General features: G+C 43.8%; 1 protein-coding gene across 2 annotated transcripts in view; it reads left to right on the top strand.

The window, feature by feature from the left end:
- Positions 1-342: 342 nt before the first annotated feature.
- The window catches only part of OBSL1 (obscurin like cytoskeletal adaptor 1), a 38,181-nt gene continuing 15,029 nt past the window's right edge, over positions 343-23,494 (top strand). The window contains exons 1-16 of one of the 2 annotated variants that reach the window (XM_075284566.1): positions 343-929; positions 2,283-3,373; positions 4,675-4,941; positions 5,239-5,499; positions 8,076-8,351; positions 8,706-8,978; positions 11,930-12,202; positions 13,262-13,534; positions 15,531-15,803; positions 17,436-17,702; positions 17,966-18,238; positions 18,667-18,939; positions 19,168-19,440; positions 20,605-20,877; positions 21,290-21,562; positions 22,603-22,878. In XM_075284566.1, the coding sequence (XP_075140667.1) occupies positions 2,287-3,373; positions 4,675-4,941; positions 5,239-5,499; positions 8,076-8,351; positions 8,706-8,978; positions 11,930-12,202; positions 13,262-13,534; positions 15,531-15,803; positions 17,436-17,702; positions 17,966-18,238; positions 18,667-18,939; positions 19,168-19,440; positions 20,605-20,877; positions 21,290-21,562; positions 22,603-22,878 (4,891 nt within the window). In that variant the 5' untranslated portion in view covers positions 343-929; positions 2,283-2,286. The remainder of the gene's footprint in view (positions 930-2,282; positions 3,374-4,674; positions 4,942-5,238; positions 5,500-8,075; positions 8,352-8,705; positions 8,979-11,929; positions 12,203-13,261; positions 13,535-15,530; positions 15,804-17,435; positions 17,703-17,965; positions 18,239-18,666; positions 18,940-19,167; positions 19,441-20,604; positions 20,878-21,289; positions 21,563-22,602; positions 22,879-23,494) is intronic. The other variant, XM_075284567.1, reaches the window with a different exon arrangement.

Below are 23,494 nucleotides of genomic sequence, written 5' to 3'. Positions count from 1 at the left end.
TACTTAGAATTTTATGACTTTTGGTATGGAAATGAATCACGGGATGGTCTTGCGGCCGTCATAAAGATGCCCCGCAGAATTCCCTCTGACTTCTTGCCTTGGGATCAGCGTCCCAGTGCCAGCCGCTGAGCCATCAGTTATGGGGTGGTGGCACAGGGCAGGTATGTGAAGCGTTACAGGAGACGACTTGTAGTTTGACATGTTACACGATCCGGGGGTTTGATTCGGGTGGGATCAGCCATGCAGTGTATTATAAGAGCAGGTCAGAGATACTGTAACAGGTTGGTATGTGAGCGGTGCCAGGCGGCATGCTGTGACAGGCTCATGCCACACGCCGAATATCTTTTTGTGTCCCTGTCTGTCGTGTTCCTGTCCAGAGGGGGGTGTCGGACTGTCCCACAGGAGCTGGTGTGATGGATGGCAGACCAGTAAAGTGCTGTGATTATGTCGGAAGTGATAGGAGAGGAATGCATTGCTGACATTCATCCGCTCCATCGGGGGGGTGTTATGACCATTACGTTATCTTATACTCAAAAAAATCCATGTCACACGCCCCGGGCGGCATACCTATCTGTACCAATCAATCACAGGCATGGCCGCCACACACTCCGCAGTATGAAACAGATCCCAGCAGGAGGCGTTCATGCCCGGGCTCAGCGTCCACCTGTTTCTGCATTACAACCCTTTCTGCCGGGCCGTCAGCTCCTTCGCTCCTGTGTTTCTGGGGGGTTATGACAGAATCAGCTGCTGGAACACTTTATCTGGAGACTAAAATTAGGATTGTTTCTGGGTGAGGAGGAGCTGGAGTCGTCTGTGTCTCCGCAGCTCAGATCCACACGCCACCGAGACCCCTGGACAAAGGATCCTTCACGAGACCCTAGAAGTCACCGGAGCCGACCGCTGGGAGGGAAAGTTCTGCAACATCTAAGGTAAGGAGGAGTAAGGAGATGTTCATTGGGAATGTCGTCCATTCTTCTCCGCCAGTTCGGTGATACCTCTATAGGGGTAACTTTCTACCCCAATACTTTATTAGGTTTTTAGTTCTTCCCCTACGACCCCATGCACATATCCTCAAATTTTGCATTGCATCCATATACCATCTATACTCACAGGTTGGGTGACCCCATATGAAGTTTGTATGGCGAGTCGGTGCCACAAACAGGACATGCTCCAAATTTTGCCGATCCGTAAAACCTACAGATGTATACAGGGGCCAAAGAAGTGAATGGGTCCGTATACTCTCTGCAATGACGGTTATATATGGAAAACTTATGTAAAAAATTCTTATAGGAGCCAGGTCAGCCCTTAAAGAGCGAACCTAAACCTAAACAACCTCCATGTACTAAGAACGCACAGGAAGATAATCCATTCCCAGGATCGAGCCGGCTCCATAGGCAATAGCTTGTTACTAGACTCCAACTCACAACTCCCAGCATGCCCTGAAAGTTGGTAGGATGATAATTCATCAAAGAAGCAAATCCGCTGATCCTGCAAGATCTCATCTGTTGCTTATTTTTGATCAAATTTGATCCACGTTTCGTCCCTTTAAATCAGACGTGTAATGGAAGGTTCTGCGGTTTCCTATAGACTTTGTGCCTCCTTTCCTCTCTGCTTGCTGTCAGTGAGTGGAGTATACATGTATACAGCCAGGTCCTTTCCTGATTTGTTGCTTCTTGTTACAGTTGTATCCAGGCTTGACAATAAACCCAACCATTCCATAGTTCTGGAGTTCAGATTGGATTAGGCTGTGTTCACATTGGCATCGGAGTCCGTCTGAAAACACAGACAAAGAATCCTGCGGACGCTACTGTGTCATCCAGCCATGTTAGTGAGAAATTAACCCAACAGACCCCATTATATAGTCAGTGGGGTCTCTTCAGATCCGATATTGTCTGGCATTAGACGGATCCGGTTTATTAGATTTTCTGGTGAACGCAACGTAACTCCAATAGGACTGCCCAGAATTTATACCATCCAGTGAACTCTCTACTAAGGCTCAGTTCACATCTGAATTCATGTTTCCAGTCTTATGTTAGAAAACCAAACTTGATGGAGAGTAGAATCTGTCACAAGATGGTCACCAATAGTGCCTGACGTACCCCAAAGATATATAATGGGGTACATTGGCTTCGTTCATTGTGCGCTACAAACAAAGCCTCCAAATGGAATATTCATTGAAAATTCCAATAGTTCCGCCATCTTGGTCTCAGGATTGTCTGAATTCTGCTCTATAAAGTTGTCTTCTTGCTGTCGTTTACATGGTCACGGTGTTTGTCTTGCAGGTAGATGGCGGCTTTGTCCCTCCCGCCACAGAGCTCACACGTGGGTTTAGACATGCCGGGGAGCGCTCCTCGCTTTCTGTGTTTTCCACGGTCCGTCACAGCACCCATTGGCACCCATGCTGTCCTGAGATGCCGTATAAGTGGAGACCCTGCACCCAGTGTAGTGTGGGAACGCGTTGGAAACATCCGCCTTGAGCTGGGGAATAGATGCTACGCTCAGAGAGATGGGGACTGGTACCAGCTGGTAATTGGCGACCTGCAGCTGGAGGATTCGGGCCACTATATGTGCAGGGCTAGTAACTGGTCGGGAGAAGGATATGCCGGCGCCAAACTCACCGTGACCCTCAACAGCGCTCTGGTCAACGAGCCATGTATCGGTCTACCAAATGAAGTATTTCCATCACCAAAGTTTTCCATCCTGGAGCCTTCTGCTGAAAGCCAACAGCTAACTCCATTGGATGCGCCCAACAGTGATGACCTCCATTCTGAAGGCCCAGACTATCCTCCATATTTCCTGCTCCTACCAAAGTCACAGAGGTTGACCCGTGGTCAAAGTGGGGAATTCGCATGCAAAGTTTCAGGAAAACCAGAACCTACAATTCGTTGGGAGAAAGATGGAAGAGGCCTTGAAGAGATCTTTGATAGATCTCATTACCAGTTGTCTCCTGGGGGTCACACCTTAAATATTTCTCATATCCGCCCTCCTGATGGTGGCGTCTATGTTTGTCGGGCCAGTAACTCTGTTGGGCAGTGTTTGGCTGCAGCTGTACTACTGGTGGAACCAACCCCACGCCAAGGTCCTGAACCAAGTCCAGGGGACCCCCCGGCTCAGGTAAAAGTGTTCACAGTCAATGAAGGAAAACATGCCAAGCTTCGCTGTCTGGTTACTGGGAAACCAAGGCCTGAGATCGTCTGGCGCAAAGATGGACGTGCCGTCAGCCCTGGGCGCCGAACTCTCATTTACGAAGACCGTGATGGACACTTTATACTGAAGGTGCTGTTTTGTCGTCAACAAGATCGAGGCTTGTACGTGTGCGGTGCCTCAAACACAGCTGGAAACACACTCAGTGCTGTCATGCTACATGTAAGAGGTATGTAGGGGGGAACCGGCAATAGTTGCATGTAACTTATGTGATTGCCAAAGAGGACCTTCCACCACCTCTACCAACTCCAACTCTTTGTATCCATTGCAGTTGGAATTTTTTCTCTAGTCCCCACCGTTCCTGAGCAATCGGTGGTCTTAGTTTCAGCCCCCAATATACTATTTAAGTTCCCCACTGTCATGTAGGTGGTCTCTCTTCCCCCGCCAAGGACCACCCACATGACAGTAGGGAGCCTAAATAGCATATTGGGGGCCGTAATTAAGAGCAATGATTGCTCTGGAATGGTGGGGGCTAGAGAGAATATTCCAACTACGCTGGAGTTGGTGGAGGTGCTAAAAGGTCCTCTTTAAGGGGGCACTACTTGCTCCCTTGACCCTACACGCTACCAAACCCATAGAAAATGGAGTGGTCCCTAGGTTATCGTTTGGGCTGGTATAGGATGCTTTCACATTGTCCGTCCATCCAGCATCTCCATTCTACACCCAAGGGTTTAAAATGTGAAGCCCTTGACGAAAGATCTGCCGCTCCTCAATACCCTACCCCAGTCCATAAGATGGCATGTAGTATTGTTGTTTTCTGAGCTGCCATTGGTTTCTGTGTTGGTCATCCATTGCTTTTCTGGTTTCGTAGGCCAAACTACATGAGTGCATCAAAAAGTCATAGTAATGTGTGGAACAGAATGCACCTAGGACACCAAAAATGGCACCCGATGCTCATGTGACGGTGACACTGGCAAAGTTGCTAGTAAATATTGCTCAGTAGTTACCATTGAGATCTATTTGAAGGGCCAATAACCTAAACATAGAAGCCAATGCTTCAACCAGTCCAAGATGTTCACTGCTAAGAGGTCAGACCCCAACCAGACAATGATCGCCTGACCATCGATGTGGGTGAACCCCTTTAAATCGGGTTCTCCTAGGACAGATATTGATGGAATATGACTATGGGGCCAGTCATTGACCATGCAGCCTGCTAGAGGTCATATCGGTGAGATCCTTGTCATCGATGTCTGTCCTGAGACCGCCCCTTTAAAGTACCCAAAACATGAGTGCAGGATCAGACTACACCAGGTCTGATTGTTGTCTGTAACCATGGAGACACATAAGTCTGCCTAGGAGCTGTAAAAACAAAATGGAAGGAGATTGAAATCAAGACTATTTGCAAAGTTGCCTTATTTCCCAGTACCAAGCGAGAAACAGATACCGGATTATCCGAATTTTTGGATTTTCCCAAGCACCTTTTCTGTCCCCTACCTGACCATTATCACTCACATACTCTCTTATTTTCAGAAGTAGGAGACCCTTTTCCAGCTCCTTTGAGAGACATAGCGGTGAGGGAGGGACAGGACGCCATTTTGGAGTGTTCAGTTCCAGAAGGGACCCGGACATCGTGGTACCTGGAGGATCAGAGACTTCATCCAGGAAAACGGCATCATATGGAGGAACATGGCACCCTGAGAAGACTGATAATCCGAGGGGCCCGGACTGATGATGATGGGGTCTATGTGTGCCAGACTCATAGAGGGGCCCAGAGTATTGCAGAAGTTGCTGTAAGAGGTGAGGTCTACAGATGCATTTACAAATTTTTGTGAATTTTTTATGAAGTTCTTGCTATCAGGGTAACTGGGGCCAAAGGCCAAATTCTCTGCGACCTGCCACTACCAACCAGTCACTGTATAGGCCATATTTAGGGTCAAAACGGGCGCTGGTTCTCAATATAGTGCCCATTTCACATAAGTGTGGGAATTCGGTGGCCCTGTCCATTTGCCCATACTAGCTTCATTTTGGCAAAAGACCAAAGGAGCCCATTGTACTATACACCCTTATGACCACAATATGCTATGACTCTCTCAGGGCCCATTGTGAAGAAGTTGCCCCGACGTCTGGAGGTTGCCGAAGGTGGAAACGCAGCATTTTGTGCTGAGACGGAGAGTGAAGTGGAGCAGGTCGGCTGGACCCATGATGGTCACATCCTTTCTGAGGATCATAGAACGGTGGTGAAAAGTTTTGGAAGGACCCACGTATTGGTGATTGTCGGGGTGACACAAAAAGATGCCGGTGTCATACAGTTCCACGCCGGGCTCTCTGAGTCCTCCTGTCATCTGCGGGTGAAAGGTAGGTACCATCAATGAGACCATTATATTACAGGGTCCTGGTATCAGTTACTCTCCCTAGTGGGGTATGAGGTTGAGTGAAGGCTCATATGGATTGTTTTGGGTTCGTAGTAAGGTTTGGGGTTTACTTAGCTTCAATTTTAAGGGTCTATTCCAAGATAAAGTGGAATTATGGGAGAACATCACAAGCTGGAAAAATGTGACCACGTCCTATGGGACACCAAATTATGACCTTCTGACTGTCTGCAGTCACCACTAGAGGGAGCTCAGGAGTGCATGGAATACATTGTGTACTGTATATGCATTGAATTCAATAATGCAGTTAGCTCCTGTGCTCCCCCCAGTGATGGTGGATCGCTATCTCTAAACCTAGGCAGGGGATTTGGATATAAGTATCAGAAAATGAAGCCCTGACCATTATAGAAATGTATTCTCAGCGCAGAATATGAGACATATTACCACGATGCGATGTTACAGGTGCGAATCACTTTAAGAGTTAAACCTGGTGCTGCTTGTTATGTATATGACTGTTTGGCAAGGAGCTGTTGGCACTTAGGGGTTAATCCTCGGGTACATCTTGCAGTGCTGAGCCACCTCTTCTATGAATATTGTTGAAGTAACGAAATCCCACGTGGCGCTGTAACGTTCCATGTCTGACTAATGAGATAACCAAATGCTTCTCCTTATGTTCAGCAATCTGAATCATGACAGCTCAATCTCTTCTCCACTCACTCTTAAAGGCGTCTGATCCATTGCTGCCATAATAGGAAATTTTACTTAAAGGAACAGCCTGGAATACAAAACTGATACTATGTTTTGCCTGGGGGGGGGGGGGGGGGATGAGACAGGGCTTCCTCTGTGGTGGTCATTGGGTCAGTGTCATGCTCCGCCCCCTCAGGTCCTGCAATAGGTGTAACAAAGGGGCTCAGCATTGGCCGGAGTAACTCTTGGCTAGGTCTAGAAACACAACCTCATGTGAGAGGCTTAGATACAGCTCATCGGATCTTATCATGCATGCCAGGCTTAGATACAGTATCAAGTATTATAGGCTTAGATATACTGACTAATGTATCTTATTATTTTATTTCCATTTTCGTCATGATGAGAAATACATACTGTTGTTTTTGTACAATACAAAGAAATTCTGTTCCTTTACATGGAAGGTCGGGGAATAGGGTGCGGAGCTATTTATAGGGCTCACCTATCCTATAATATATCGTATAAGGATAGACTGTAAAGGTCCCGGACTATGATATTGATTTCTGCAGCCTCTTCACTACTTACCATGGACAGCGCCCTACATTGTGCAGTGGCTATGCTCAGTATTACAGCTCAACCCTATTCATTTGAATGAGACTGAGAAATGGTCATGTGACCAACAGATGAGATGTCATTGGCCTCAGAAAAGGAAATGGAGATCAATATTGTAGTATTGGAAAACCTCTTTATGAAGGGAAGTCTTTCTTGGTCTCCATTATTTAGTCTTTCTTGGTCTCCATTATTTAGTCTTTCTTGATCTCCATCAGTTAGTCTTTCTTGGTCTCCACTGTTTAGTCTTTTTTGGTCTCCATTATTTAGTCTTTCCTGATCTCCATTGGTTAATCTTTCTTGGTCTCCATTGGTTAGTCTTTCTTGGTCTCCATTATTTAGGATTTCTTGGTCTCCATTATTTAGTCTTTCTTGATCTCCATCGGTTAGTCTTTCTTGGTCTCCATTATTTAGTCTTGCTTAATCTCCATTATTTAGTCTTTCTTGGTCTCCATTATTTAGTCTTTCTTGGTCTCCATTATTTAGTCTTTCTTTGCCTCCATTGTTTAGTCTTTCTTGATCTCCATTATTTAGTCTTTCTTGATCTCCATTGTTTAGTCATTCTTTGCCTCCATTGTTTAGTCTTTCTTGGTCTCCATTGGTTAATCTTTCTTGGTCTCCATTGTTTAGTCTTTCTTGGTCTCCATTATTTAGTCTTTCTTGGTCTCCACTGTTTAGTCTTTTTTGGTCTCCATTATTTAGTCTTTCCTGATCTTCATTGGTTAATCTTTCTTGGTCTCCATTGGTTAGTCTTTCTTGGTCTCCATTATTTAGTCTTTCTTGGTCTCCATTATTTAGTCTTTCTTGGTCTCCATTGTTTAGTCTTTCTTGGTCTCCGTTGTTTAGTCTTTATTGGTCTCTATTATTTAGTCTTTCTTGGTCCCAATTGTTTACTCTTTCTTGGTCTCCATTGGTTAGTCTTTCTTGGTCTCCATTGTTTAGTCTTTCTTGGTCTCCATTGTTTAGTCTTTCTTGGTCTCCATTATTTAGTCTTTATTGATCTCCATTATTTAGCCTTTCTTGGTCTCCATTGGTTAGTCTTTCTTAGTCTCCATTGGTTAGTCTTTCTTGGTCTCCATTATTTAGTCTTTCTTGGTCCCAATTGTTTACTCTTTCTTGGTCTCCATTGGTTAGTCTTTCTTGGTCTCCATTATTTAGTCTTTCTTGGTCTCCATTGTCTAGTCTTTCTTGGTTTCCATTGGTTAAATTGTTTCTCTCATAAACATATTTAAATGCAAAATAGAACATGACAATTTTTCTTATCTTCAGTCAAGGGCTCCAGCATTGCCCCGGCCTCTGGAGAACCATCTAACAGGACTCTGGATGCTGGGCAGCCCGTGTGTCTGAGCTGCCAGGTGCCCAGCTCAGGGGCTAAAGTGCGCTGGATGAAGAATGGCCAAGAAGTAGAGGCAGGAGGACGCATCTCCCTCCAGGCGGACGGCAGAATGAGAAGACTTCTGATCTCCTCACTGGATTCCTTAGATAGTGGGACCTACACCTGTCACCTGGGAAATGACAGCACCAGTTTCACTGTCACCGTGTCCGGTAAGAACCTTTGTTATCCTCTAGTGACGTGTGCACCATGGGGGACACAACAATTTGACTTTATCCCATAATAAAGACAATTGACTTCCTTGGATCATTAAGATGATTTACCCATGGACCATTTTAAGAAATCTTATTGGGCACTGAGCAATAGACGCCCTCGCGTTACCATTCATGTACATTATGGTAGACAAGAGCCCTGCACATCATGCCCTATATACTGCCCTTTCATCAAGTGGGAACCTTTTTCCTGACCTAGCTCTTCTTACCTGAATGATAGGTCGTGTGTATGTGACTACTGCGCTATTCAGACTGGAGATAATAGTAATAATAATGGGACTTCTTTGTTTTTAGAGCCTCCAGTAAAGATCATAAATACCAGTAATAACACAGAGCCCAAGTGTGTGAGCGGAGAACCCCTGGTGCTGAGCTGTGAGGTGTCCAGGGAGAACGCCCATGTGCACTGGTACCGGGACGGGATAGAGGTGGAAGAAACTGAGAACATCAGGCTGGAGTCAGATGGGAGACATCGAAGATTGATCATTGCATGTGCTAGACCAGAAGACGCTGGAGAGTTTGTCTGTAATGCTGGAGATGACTCGGTCTTCTACAATGTGTCCATTTCAGGTGAGTAAAAGACTTGGGAATGATAAAGAGTTATATCCTGTATTATACTCCAGAGCTGCGTTCACTATTCTGCTGGTACAGTCACTGTGTACATACATTACATTACTTATCCTGTATTATTCTCCAGAGCTGCACTCACTATTCTGCTGGTGCAGTCACTGTGTACATACATTACATTACTTATCCTGTATTATTCTCCAGAGCTGCGCTCACTATTCTGCTGGTGCAGTCACTGTGTACATACATTACATTACTTATCCTGTATTATACTCCAGAGCTGCGCTCACTATTCTGCTGGTACAGTCACTGTGTACATACATTACATTACTTATCCTGTATTATACTCCAGAGCTGCGCTCACTATTCTGCTGGTGCAGTCACTGTGTACATACATTACATTACTTATCCTGTATTATACTCCAGAGCTGCGCTCACTATTCTGCTGGTGCAGTCACTGTGTACATACATTACATTACTTATCCTGTATTATACTCCAGAGCTGCGCTCACTATTCTGCTGGTGCAGTCACTGTGTACATACATTACATTACTTATCCTGTATTATACTCCAGAGCTGCGCTCACTATTCTGCTGGTACAGTCACTGTGTACATACATTACATTACTTATCCTGTATTATACTCCAGAGCTGCGCTCACTATTCTGCTGGTGCAGTCACTGTGTACTTACATTACTTATCCTGTATTATACTCCAGAGCTGCGCTCACTATTCTGCTGGTACAGTCACGTACATACATTACATTACTTATCCTGTATTATACTCCAGAGCTGCGCTCACTATTCTGCTGGTACAGTCACTGTCTACATACATTACATTACTTATCCTGTATTATACTCCAGAGCTGCACTCACTATTCTGCTGGTACAGTCACTGTCTACATATATTACTTATCCTGTATTATACTCTAGAGCTGCGCTCACTATTCTGCTGGTGCAGTCACTGTGTACATACATTACATTACTTATCCTGTATTATACTGCAGAGCTGCACTCACTATTCTGCTGGTACAGTCACTGTGTACATACATTACATTACTTATCCTGTATTATACTCCAGAGCTGCGCTCACTATTCTGCTGGTACAGTCACTGTGTACATACATTACATTACTTATCCTGTATTATACTCCAGAGCTGCACTCATTATTTTGCAACCTAACCAGCACAATAGTGAGTGCAACTCCAGAGTATTAGATAGTCAATTTGTTTCTTCATAGATAGATGTTTATGTTCACCAATGTGCAATACTTTTTGCTATCTATCTATCTATCTATCTATCTATCTATCTATCTATCTATCTATCTATCTCCTATCTATCTATCTATCTATCTCCTATCTATCTATCTATCTATCTATCTGTCATCTATCTATCTATCTATCTATCTATCTATCTCCTATCTATCTATCTATCTATCTATCTATCTATCTATCTCCTATCTATCTATCTATCTATCTATCTATCTATCTATCTATCATCTATTTATCTATCTATCTATCTATCTATCTGTCTCCTATCTATCTATCTATCTATCTATCTCCTATCTATCTATCTATCTCCTATCTATCTATCTATCTATCTATCTCCTATCTATCTATCTATCTATCTATCTATCATCTATCTATCTATCTATCTATCTGTCTCCTATCTATCTATCTATCTATCTATCTATCTCCTATCTATCTATCTATCTATCTATCTATCTATCTATCTATCTATCATCTATCTATCTATCTATCTATCTATCTGTCTCCTATCTATCTATCTATCTATCTATCTATCTCCTATCTATCTATCTATCTATCTATCTATCTATCTATCTCCTATCTATCTATCTATCTATCATCTATCTATCTATCTATCTATCTATCATCTATCTATCTATCTATCTATCTATCTGTCTCCTATCTATCTATCTCCTATCTATCTATCTATCTGTCTCCTATCTATCTATCTATCTATCTATCTATCTATCTATCTATCTCCTGTCTATCTATCTATCTATCTATCTCCTATCTATCTATCTATCTATCTATCTATCTATCTATCTCCTATCTATCTATCTATCTATCTATCTATCTATCTATCTATCTATCTCCTGTCTATCTATCTATCTATTATCTATCTATCTATCTATCTATCTATCTATCTATCTGTCTCCTATCTATCTATCTATCTATCTATCTATCTATCTATCTCCTATCTATCTATCTATCTATCTATCTATCTATCTATCTATCTATCTCCTATCTATCTATCTATCTATCTATCATCTATCTATCTATCTATCTATCTATCTATCTATCTGTCTCCTATCTATCTATCTATCTATCTCCTATCTATCTATCTATCTATCTATCTATCTATCTCCTATCTATCTATCTATCTATCTCCTATCTATCTATCTATCTATCTATCTATCTATCTATCTATCTCCTATCTATCTATCTATCTATCTATCTATCTTCTATCTATCTACCTATCTATCTATCATCTATCTATCTATCTATCTATCTATCTATCTCCTATCTATCTATCTATCTATCTATCTATCTATCTATCTCCTATCTATCTATCTATCTATCTATCTATCTATCTCCTATCTATCTATCTATCTATCTATCTATCTATCTTCTATCTATCTACCTATCTATCTATCATCTATCTATCTATCTATCTATCTATCTATCTATCTATCTCCTATCTATCTATCTCCTATCTATCTATCTATCTATCTATCTATCTATCTATCTATCTATCTATCTCCTATCTATCTATCTATCTATCTATCTATCTATCATCTATCTATCTATCTATCTATCTATCTATCTTCTATCTATCTATCTATCTATCTATCTATCTCCTATCTATCTATCTATCTATCTATCTATCTATCTATCTATCCATATACCTCCGTATATTCTACTCCCTACAGATCCCCCAGTAAAGATCCTAAACACAAGTGATGACACAGAACATATATGTGTGATCGGAGACCCTCTGGTGCTGAGCTGTGAGGTGTCCAGGGAGAACGCCCATGTGCGCTGGTTCCATGATGGGGTAGAGGTGGAGCAGGCTGAGAACATCAGGCTGGAATCACACGGTAGACATCGCAGATTGATTCTTCCATGTGCCAAACCAGAGGACTCGGGGGAGTTTGTCTGCGATGCTGGAGATGATTCAGTCTTCTACAATGTGACAGTGACAGGTCAGTGACAAGCTCCAGAGCGCTCGCACCTTTGTCTTCCTGTAACAATGAACTAATTCCAATGTCTATGGGTTTGGCCGGAGACCAGAGATATAAATAGCGGCTGATACAAATGGGCGGACGATTGGGTATTAAGATGGGTACAACAAAGGAGAGAAGTGGAGAGGGTGCTGGATAAGACAAGTGGATCCGGCTCAAGTTACCCCCATTAACCCGTTATCTGAAGGCTGGAATTTCTACGTCATCACTGCGGGGACAAAACAAGTGGAAATTTTCCATGATGTGATTTAGGGGTCGGACATGAAAAAACAATTGTGAAAATAACCAATGTGTTGTAGCTCAGAAGAACGAGAAAGTTTCCTTACCAAATTCTCAGAATGTTCGTATCTTGGCCATGGCGAAGACGGGTTGCAAAAAGTGTCTCACTTCGGAGGACTTGTCCTCTCCTGCATTACACAGACAACATATTGATATTAGTGGACACTGTGTAATGCTTTAATCCTCCTGTGGTGGCGCTGTAGGGAATTTAATAGGACATGCTCTTAATAGGACATTTTTTCACAGATCAGTCCCTAGGATCTGACTTACCCATTGGGTTGGGGCGAAGGAAAAGCAAATCCCATAAGGATCTGTGACAAACTTGGCTATAAAGAAAACCCCCAAACCATGTACACAAATATTTAGAACAATAATCATTTTATTCTATATTCGTATTAAACTAGCAAAAAAAATATACAAAATTCTGAAAAAAATTTACATTATAACAAAATATTCGGAAAAATATATTTGGAAATGTTCCTGGTGCGTGAAGATTAAATAGTGTTTAGCCAGAAAATCCTGTAGGAGGTATTGAGATTCCCTGCAGTGCCTCCACAGGAGAAGTGAGGTATTACATGATTACCCCTGTAACCAATAGACTGTCCATGTAATTGCCGAGTCCTCCAGCGAGAGAGAGAGAGAAAGAGGGAAGCTGTTCCCTGCATAATTGATTCAGTGTCGAATCAGAGACCCCCCTCCCCAATTTTAACTCCTCACCTTGGTATTACTTGTCTCTCTTAGAACCCCCTGTGAAAATAGTGAACACTAGTGATGATGTGGAGCACAAGTCTACGAGTGGAGAGAGCGTGGTACTGAGCTGTGAGGTCTCCAGAGAGAACGCCCCCGTGCATTGGTACAAAGATGGTATGGAGGTTCTGGAGAGCAGCAACATCAAAATGGAGTCACATGGAAGGGAGCGGAGGTTAATTATATCTGCTGCAAGACCAGAAGACTCTGGGGAGTTTGTATGTGACGCTGGGCAGGACTCCATATTTTACCATGTGACTGTGGCAGGTAAGTGAGTGACACCACACCGCCCCACCTGACACCGCACTGCCCCACCTTCTACAAAAAGACACTTTCTCCAGTGAATTGCATTGCAGTCTTGGTGGCATATTAGAACTCAGCTTTCATATAACACAAGAACCAATGTTCTAGGTGATATAAACCAGTGTCTTTGGGATGGATTCTCCCTGGCATCTCTTAGAACGCTGTCGAGGAGAACTTTAGAGCCTGTTCTAGAAAGTAAAATAGATTGATAAAAATTGGGGGAATTATACAATGTGGAACCAGTAAAGGGAACATTATTTTATTTGGAGGGCATAAAGGGAGCATTATACTGTTGGGGACAGTAAAGGAGGCAAGATACTGTGCGGGAGCCCATAAAGAGGGTATTATACTGTGTTGGGGACAGTAAAGGGGGAAATTTACTATGTGGCTATCAAAAAATAGGGGTCATTATACTATGTTGGGGACAGTAAAGGGGGAAATATACTATGTGATTGCCTAAAAAAAGGGGTTAATATACTATGTTGGAGCCCATAAAGGGAACATTGTACTGTGTGGGTGTCCAAAAAGGGGTCATTATACTGTGTGGGGGCCCATAAAGGGAGCATTATAATGTGTTGGGGCCAGTAAAGGGGGCAATATACTATGCGACTGCTGAAAAAAGGGTCATCGTACTGTGTGAGATCCCCTTAAGGGAACATTATACTATGTGGGTGCACAAAAAGGGGGTCATCCTACTGTGTGGGGGCCCATAAAGGGAGCCTTATACTGTATTGGGGAGAGTAAAGCAGTATACTGTGTGGGTGCCAAAATATAGGGAATTTTGCTGCATGGAGTAGTCCGCTGACTCATATGGGGAGATGTAGTGTAGTTCTGGGATGGAAGTCTTGCATGGAGTTTGTATGTTCTTTCTGTATTTGTGTGAGTTTCCTCCCTAAATTACCCCGTCAGGGTCGGACTGGCCCACTGGGGCACCGGGGAATCCCTCGGTGGGCCCCGGGCCCTGACTATACTACTGCTCATTTTAATATAGCGAGTCCCCGTAGAGACAATTGACCCTTGTGGGTGTTGGGGACGAGCGCCTGTATGGTAACCACTAACTCCCCTACTCCACGATGGTTGGGGCGGGGGGAGGGGCTGGTCTATACTGTTTCATTAGGGACTTAGCTTTGCTTGTAGCGTTGCGTTTCCTTTGACATCACAACACATGGAGATACGATGGTCTTCAGGTCTGCAGCTCCTTATACAGTTTCAGACTATCCTCTGGAGTCATTATATCTCTAAACTCTCTTCCTATTTTATTATTCAGTTTCCGATATCTTTTATTTTTTTTACCCGCCGGGGATTTTCGCCCCTTTATAGTCGGTCGCTTCAGAATTCAAAGAACTTTTTATGATAAAAGATAAGAATGTGAATGTGTCAGCACAGTGTCAGGCAGCAGCCGCGAAAGTGTCAACGATGGCAGAATCCAGTGTATAAGTCAGTGACCCTCTACAGACGGGAAGACATCTCAAAGTCACATCACTCCTTCCTCTCCCTCTGCCGTCTGCGTCCTGCGGCTTAGAGATGGAGATTATCTCCGCAAATGTGTTCTCCAACATAATAATGTGACAGAATAATAGAAGAACGCCGCGTTATTTGGGAGGCAGAGTACAGAGAGTTCTGGGAAAGGATTTTATCTTAGTATACATTGTGTGATGGAAAGTTCTAGGCTGGAACCGGAACGTGAGGAAAATTTTAAGGATGTAGAAAAAAAAGCAAAACCTAAGCCTTCCTTATGTAACCCAAGGGGCAATCAGCATAAAACCCCAGATCAACTAGTCTTCACCCAAAATCTAATACCCTTAACCTGCAATATTTCTCCTTTGAAATAAGACATCCCACGTTCGTTAGCCCCACCCATTTTCTCTAAGCCCCACCCCAGAAGATCAAAAGCAGAGACAGGCCATTTTGCAGCACAAAAATCACTCAAGGCGTTGACCAGGGTTCTTTTTCTTATAAGATCCTCCGGCAAAGATTGTCAACACCGATGACGATGCAGAACACCGCCACGTGAGTGGAGAACGCGTAGTGCTGAGCTGTGAAGTGTCAAGAGAGAACGCTGTGGTGCACTGGTACAAAGATGGTGAAGAGCTGGAGGAAAGTGACAATATTGTCATAGAGGTGGACGGTTGTCACCGTAGACTGATCATCCTGTCTGCCCAACCCCAAGATTCGGGAGAGTTCATGTGCGATGCCAGAGATGACTCTATATTCTACAATGTATTTGTGAAAGGTTAGTAACATCTTACTATTAGTAGATTGTATATAGCTATTGACCCCACCCCTGCAGATAGATAGGTTAGTGTCACCAGACCCAGCATATCACCCCAGTCCTGCAGATAGATAGGTTAGTGTCACCAGAACCAGCATATCACCCCAGTCCTGCAGATAGATAGGTTACTGTCACCAGACCCAGCATATCACCCCAGCCCTGCAGATAGATAGGTTAGTGTCACCAGACCCAGCATATCGCCCCAGCCCTGCAGATAGATAGGTTACTGTCACCAGACCCAGCATATCACCCCAGCCCTGCAGATAGATAGGTTACTGTCACCAGAACCAGCATATCACCCCAGCCCTGCAGATAGATAGGTTACTGTCACCAGAACCAGCATATCACCCCAGTCCTGCAGATAGATAGGTTACTGTCACCAGAACCAGCATATCACCCCAGCCCTGCAGATAGATAGGTTACTGTCACCAGTACCAGCATATCACCCCAGCCCTGCAGATAGATAGGTTAGTGTCACCAGAACCAGCATATCACCCCAGTCCTGCAGATAGATAGGTTAGTGTCACCAGAACCAGCATATCACCCCAGCCCTGCAGATAGATAGGTTACTGTCACCAGATCCAGCATATCACCCCAGCCCTGCAGATAGATAGGTTACTGCCACCAGAACCAGCATATCACCCCAGCCCTGCAGATAGATAGGTTAGTGTCACCAGAACCAGCATATCACCCCAGCCCTGCAGATAGATAGGTTACTGTCACCAGAACCAGCATATCACCCCAGCCCTGCAGATAGATAGGTTACTGCCACCAGAACCAGCATATCACCCCAGCCCTGCAGATAGATAGGTTAGTGTCACCAGAACCAGCATATCACCCCAGTCCTGCAGATAGATAGGTTACTGTCACCAGTACCAGCATATCACCCCAGTCCTGCAGATAGATAGGTTAGTGTCACCAGAACCAGCATATCACCCCAGCCCTGCAGATAGATAGGTTACTGTCACCAGATCCAGCATATCACCACAGCCCTGCAGATAGATAGGTTAGTGTCACCAGAACCAGCATATCACCCCAGCCCTGCAGATAGATAGGTTACTGTCACCAGATCCAGCATATCACCCCAGCCCTGCAGATAGATAGGTTACTGTCACCAGAACCAAAATATCACCACAGCCCTGCAGATAGATAGGTTACTGTCACCAGAACCAGCATATCACCACAGCCCTGCAGATAGATAGGTTACTGTCACCAGAACCAAAATATCACCACAGCCCTGCAGATAGATAGGTTACTGTCACCAGTACCAAAATATCACCCCAGCCCTGCAGATAGATAGGTTAGTGTCACCAGAACCAGCATATCACCCCAGTCCTGCAGATAGATAGGTTACTGTCACCAGTACCAGCATATCACCCCAGCCCTGCAGATAGATAGGTTACTGTCACCAGACCCAGTATATCACCCCAGTCCTGCAGATAGATAGGTTACTGTCACCAGAACCAGTATATCACCCTGTCCTAATTTACATTGTCCTATCTGCAAACATGACCTAAATTAATCTTGTTTTTGTGTCATAGACAGATTAATATTTAACCCCTGCTATTCTGTATCTTTTTTTTTTCTCTATAGACCCGCCTGTCAAGATATTAAACAAGAACGATCCCAAGGAGTTGCTCAGTGGAGAGCGCCTGGAGCTGAGCTGTGAGGTGTCACGAGAAAACGCAGAGGTCTATTGGTATAAGGATGATGAGGAATTGCAAGAAAGTGAGAACATCATACTGGAGGCGGATGGATGTCACCACCGGTTGATTATTATTTCAGTACAGACAGCGGACTCTGGAGAATTTGTCTGTGATGTCATTGATGACACCGCCATCTTTAATGTGACTATAACAGGTCAGTTTGGGATAGACATATAAGTATTGTGTTATCAGGGATCTGCAATTTTTTCATCCTGTTATTGAAACCAAACAATCCAAAAAAAAACCATTCAAGGTTAAAGTCGCATGGAGGTGCAAGCTGCACAGCTAACCACATTAATTGCCATACTTTACCCACAAGTAATATCACATGTTTTGGAATGGGAAACCACATTCTAGGGCCTCTGAGATGTCTTACACATCTGACTAAGCTCATGGTTCTCTTCTTTCTATTTCTAGATCCTCCAGTGAAGATCATAAACACAGATGATGATACGGAACATAAATGTGTGAGTGGAGAACCCGTGGTGCTGAGTTGTGAGGTGTCCAGGGAGAACGCCCATGTGCACTGGTACCGAGATGGGGTCGAGGTGGAAGAGAGTGAGGACATCCGAGTGGAGACCGATGGAAGACATCGCAGGTTGATCATTACACGTACCAAACCGGAGGACTCAGGGGAGTTTGTCTGTGACACTGGAGATGACTCGGTCTTCTACACGGTGACTGTGACAGGTCAGTGACATCATCCAACTTATTTGTTTGTAATTTTTGACATACAATTTCATGGTCGATGGTGCGGAGACCCACAACTGCCAGGACGACAAACACTGCCTGGAATCAAAAACTTAGAAATCTCTTGGTCCATAAAAGTTGTGATATTACGGTTGTCACGTGACGTCATGTCCTGGCTCTCACATGATATTATATGTCTTGTATGACCAGTAGGAGACAAAGCAGTACTGTGTTAGTCGCATTCCCATTGTAGTGCCAAAACTCTACCTCAATGGCAACTTCATCCTGGTTCCTCACTCAGTAACATCAAGAACCAATGTTGTCATGTGCCAACCTCATCTCATCGTAGGAGTCCAAACCGATTCCATACCAATAGGCAACGGCAATGACTTTATTAGTGAAATCTAATTGTATTTATTTTTTTTCAGAGCCCCCCGTGAAGATCCTGAATGTAGATGACGACACTGATGAGAGATGTCTTAGTGGAGAAGAGCTGGTGTTGAGTTGCGAGGTGTCCCGGGAGAATGCCCCAGTCCGCTGGTACAAAGATGGAGAGAGAATAGAAGAGAGTGAAAGGATTCGGTTGGAGTCTGATGGGAGACATCGGCGTCTGGTCATCCTCTGTGCACAGCCACAAGATTCGGGAGAGTTTGTGTGTGATGCAGTGGATGACTCAGTATTCTACAATGTGACAGTGACAGGTCAGAGGCCTTCATAAGTATATCATCTTTTTATGGTTGCACCTCCAGCACATTTGTTCTGGGGACAACCAGGCTAAATTATCCCTTATGTGACTGTCATCATGCACAGTTGCCCCAAATGTTGAGACCATTCTCAATGACACTTGGGGCTCTAGAACATGTAGCACCCAAGTATTTGTTATTCTGGACCCAGAACCTATAAACTTGTTTTTGTCTTGTTCCTTTCAGATCCTCCAGTGAAAATCGTGAACACAAGTGATAATGCGCAGCACAAGAGTCTAACTGGAGAGCAAGTAATACTGAGCTGTGAAGTGTCTAGAGAGAATGCCAAAGTATGTTGGTACAAAGATGGTGTGGAGGTAGAAGAAAGTGAGGGCCTTGTTTTGGAGTCTGATGGAAAGCATCGTAGACTCATCATCCATAAGGCCCAAGTGCAAGACTCTGGAGAGTTTGTCTGTGATGCCAAGGATGACTGTGTCTTCTATAACGTTCTTGTATCAGGTCAGTGGTCTCCTGAATCTCCTCCATATCTCCACTGGTCTAATAAGACATTCATGAGTAGAGGTTTTCTGCATGATGTTTACTCTTAGTGTTTACAGTTGTGTCATATCATAGGCGGTGGTTCTCTAACCTCTAGCTGGAGATTGGAGGCTCCTCCTTGAAGAACCATTCCTAGTTAGCTCAGTGGTTCTATAACCTCTAGCTGGAGGTTGGAGGTTGCTCCTTAAAGAACCATTCCTAGTTAGCTCAGTGGTTCTATAACCTCTAGCTGGAGGTTGGAGGTTGCTCCTTAAAGAACCATTCCTAGTTAGCTCAGTGGTTCTATAACCTCTAGCTGGAGGTTGGAGGCTCCTCATTGAAGAACCATTCCTAGTTATTTCAGTGGTTCTATAACCTCTAGCTGGAGGTTGGAGGTTGCTCCTTGAAGAACCATTCCTAGTTATTTCAGTGGTTCTATAACCTCTAGCTGGAGGTTGCTCCTTGAAGAACCATTCCTAGTTAGCTCAGTGGTTCTATAACCTCTAGCTGGAGGTTTCTCCTTGAAGAACCATTCCTAGTTAGCTCAGTGGTTCTCTTACCTCTAGCTGGAGGTTGCTCCTTGAAGAACCATTCCTAGTTAGCTCAGTGGTTCTCTTACCTCTAGCTGGAGGTTGCTCCTTGAAGAACCATTCCTAGTTATCTCAGTGGTTCTATAACCTCTAGCTGGAGGTTGGAGGCTCCTCCTTGAAGAACTATTCCTAGTTAGCTCAGTGGTTCTATAACCTCTAGCTGGAGGTTGCTCCTTGAAGAACCATTCCTAGTTAGCTCAGTGGTTCTATAACCTCTAGCTGGAGGTTGGAGGCTCCTCCTTGAAGAACCATTCCTAGTTATCTCAGTGGTTCTATAACCTCTAGCTGGAGGTTGCTCCTTGAAGAACCATTCCTAGTTAGCTCAGTGGTTCTATAACCTCTAGCTGGAGGTTGGAGGTTGCTCCTTGAAGAACCATTCCTAGTTAGCTCAGTGGTTCTATAACCTCTAGCTGGAGGTTGGAGGCTCCTCCTTGAAGAACCATTCCTAGTTAGCTCAGTGGTTCTATAACCTATAGCTGGAGGTTGGAGGCTCCTCCTTGAAGAACCATTCCTAGTTAGCTCAGTGGTGATGATCTATTACTGTCCTGTTTTCCAGAACCTCCAGTGAAGCTGGTGAACACCAGCGTTGACACAGAGATGATGTATCTGACTGGGGAGACGGTGGAGCTGAGTTGTGAGGTTTCTAGAGAGAACGCCTCTGTACGATGGTACAAGGATGGACATGAGGTAGTAGATCTGGAGGACATAAAGCTGGAATCGGACAGGAAGCATCGTGGACTTATGATTTCATCTGCCCAAACTCAGCACTCAGGAGAGTATGTCTGTGAGGCTGGAGACGACTCCATCTGTTATTATGTAAAAGTTATCGGTAAGCAGAGACGGTTTTGCCCTATAAAAGTATGTGCACCCTGTATGTTTTATGGTCTACATCACCGACATGGTATATCAACCATTCTATTTATGGTGGTTGTACTATGTAAAGCATTGACATTAGGACTCCGGTTTGCCCCAATCTGATTTCCCGCCACAATGCGCGATTCACAAAATTTGCTGTTTGTACTAAATACAACAAATTCGATGGAAATCTGTGAAATCCACCCAATTCTCACCGAGCGTTCACTATTACTTGTCACAACTCGTCCCACAAGGGTAAATCTTTTTGAGTCAGGTCTACAAATGTGCAATCAATGGTCATACATTGTCATCTCATCTCGATATGTTATCAGTGCCTGACAAGGTCAATTATATTTTTGGTAACTTTTTGCTGTTGTTTTTTTTAGAACCACCGGTGAAGTTTGTGAATACGCGTGAAGACACAGAGATGGCCTGTGTGAATGGGGAGCCAATGGTGCTAAGTTGTGAAGTGTCTAGAGAGAATGCGCGTGTGCGCTGGTACAAGGATGGGGTCGAGGTGGAGGAGAGCGACAATATCAAGGTGGAGTCCGATGGCCGAATACGCAGACTGGTTATACACTCGGCAGAGGCCCAAGATTCGGGAGAATATGTGTGTGATGCAGGAGATGATGCGGTATTCTACAGTGTATTAGTGACAGGTAGGAGAGAATATGGGATCATGGAGTGTCGTCTTATCCCAACACTTTACCATAGGATGGAGCACAAAACCTAAAATATCTTACTAAATGAATGTATGTGCTGTCCCAAATCTTTGGCTGACCCCTTACTTTTTTGCATCATATCAGGGGCCCATGTAATAACATAACACCACCTACATGATAACATAAAAGACTGTAGCATTTCCACCTGATACCATCTTCCTATGGCTTCCCAAAGTCCCATAATGACACCAACTCTTATATAGGATTGACCACTTGCACCTCGTATAGCAGCATGCTCCACTATTTTATTTTTAATGTAGATTGTGAGCCCCATAATGTACATTTTCCCCTATCAGTATGTCTTTGGGAGTATGTGAGGAAATCCACACAAACACGGGGAGAACATACAAACTCCTTGCAGATATTGTCTTTGGCAGGATTCAAACCCAGGACTCCAGTGCTGCAAGGCTGAATTGCTAAGCACTGAGCCACCATGTTGCTCCTCTTCCCTGCACCACTCCATCCTCCTGAAATTTTTTCCATCTTTCCATCTTTCTATATAATCACTACTTAAACCACTTATTTGACCCTTTTTCCAAACTGATAAACTCCAGTATTTTTCTATATTGTCAAACTCCACCCTCTTTTAAAACTGACAAATTGCACCCTCCTTCAATATTGTCAAAGTCCAACTCTTTTACCATTTTGACAAGCACCAGCTTTTTTGCACCATGACAAATTCCACCCTCTTTCCATATTATCACTTAATGTTGTTCTCCATATTGTCAAACTCCACCTTCTTTCTATCTTAACAAATTGCACCCTCTTTCAATATTGTCAAAGTCCAACTTCAAGCCATGCCCTGCTCCATGATCATCATAACTCCACGATTCTTGTCTGAATGTGACTCCGTGATCGTGTAACTACGAGACCTGTGGACCAGTTTAATGTTATAGTTGACTTTAGATGCCTATTTTGTGTTTTCCTCCACTTTCCATTCCCAGTCCTTATTATTGTGACTATTTGTGCCCCTCTAGAGCCTCCCACTAAGATTGTGTTCCCAGAAGTCCATTCTCAAGACCTGGAGTATATTGTAGGGCAGAGGGTGGAGCTGGCGCTGGAGGTGTCACGTAGCAATGGAAAAGTCCGTTGGTTCAAAGATGGACTGGAAGTCGACGAAGATGAGAATCTGCGGGTGCTCTCAGAGGGAACGCGTCGCTGCTTGATCCTGTCTGGAGCCAATGTGGATGACTCTGGGGAATATATCTGTGACACGGACAGCGACTCCATCACATTCGATGTCAAGATATCTGGTAAGGAGATTCCAATTGTATCTCGATGACTACAACTCCCACCCTACTCCTTATCCACCTTGTAAAGTTATAGGCCATTGTCTTCATGCAGCCTGACTTGGCAGTTCTCTTCCCAGTAGATAAGATAGATAAGATAATCCTTTAATAGTCCCACCATGGGGAGATTCAGTGTTACAGCAGCCTGGATAATACAGTAATATATTACAATACAGAAAACACATACAAGCTCATAGCAGATAGAAAAGATACTAGGAGCCATAGCAACTAAGAAGGAAAAGACGGACTCAGGATCACTTAGTTCTCTGTGCGGAGTGATCTTCGCTTAGCCTGATGTTGATTATACAGCCTGACCGTGGTTGGTAGGAAGGATCTCCGATATCTGTAGTTAATGGCACAGCTATACGTGACCTGTTCTGCTCCATAGCCATATATATATATATATATATATATATATATATATATATACACACACATACTTAGTCTTGATTGAACACAGAATAGTCAGCTATATTCGGCCACTGTTCAATTGCCTGCTGCTTCAGTTCTCTTCATTCTTTCTTCGCACATACTTGTCACGCACACAGCTCTGCTACCTCCACATTTCCTATACACAATT

The sequence above is a fragment of the Leptodactylus fuscus genome, chromosome 8 (assembly GCF_031893055.1).
Source record: "Leptodactylus fuscus isolate aLepFus1 chromosome 8, aLepFus1.hap2, whole genome shotgun sequence".
Classification (NCBI taxonomy): Eukaryota; Metazoa; Chordata; class Amphibia; order Anura; family Leptodactylidae; genus Leptodactylus; species Leptodactylus fuscus.
This window is presented reverse-complemented; position numbering and strand designations above follow the sequence as displayed.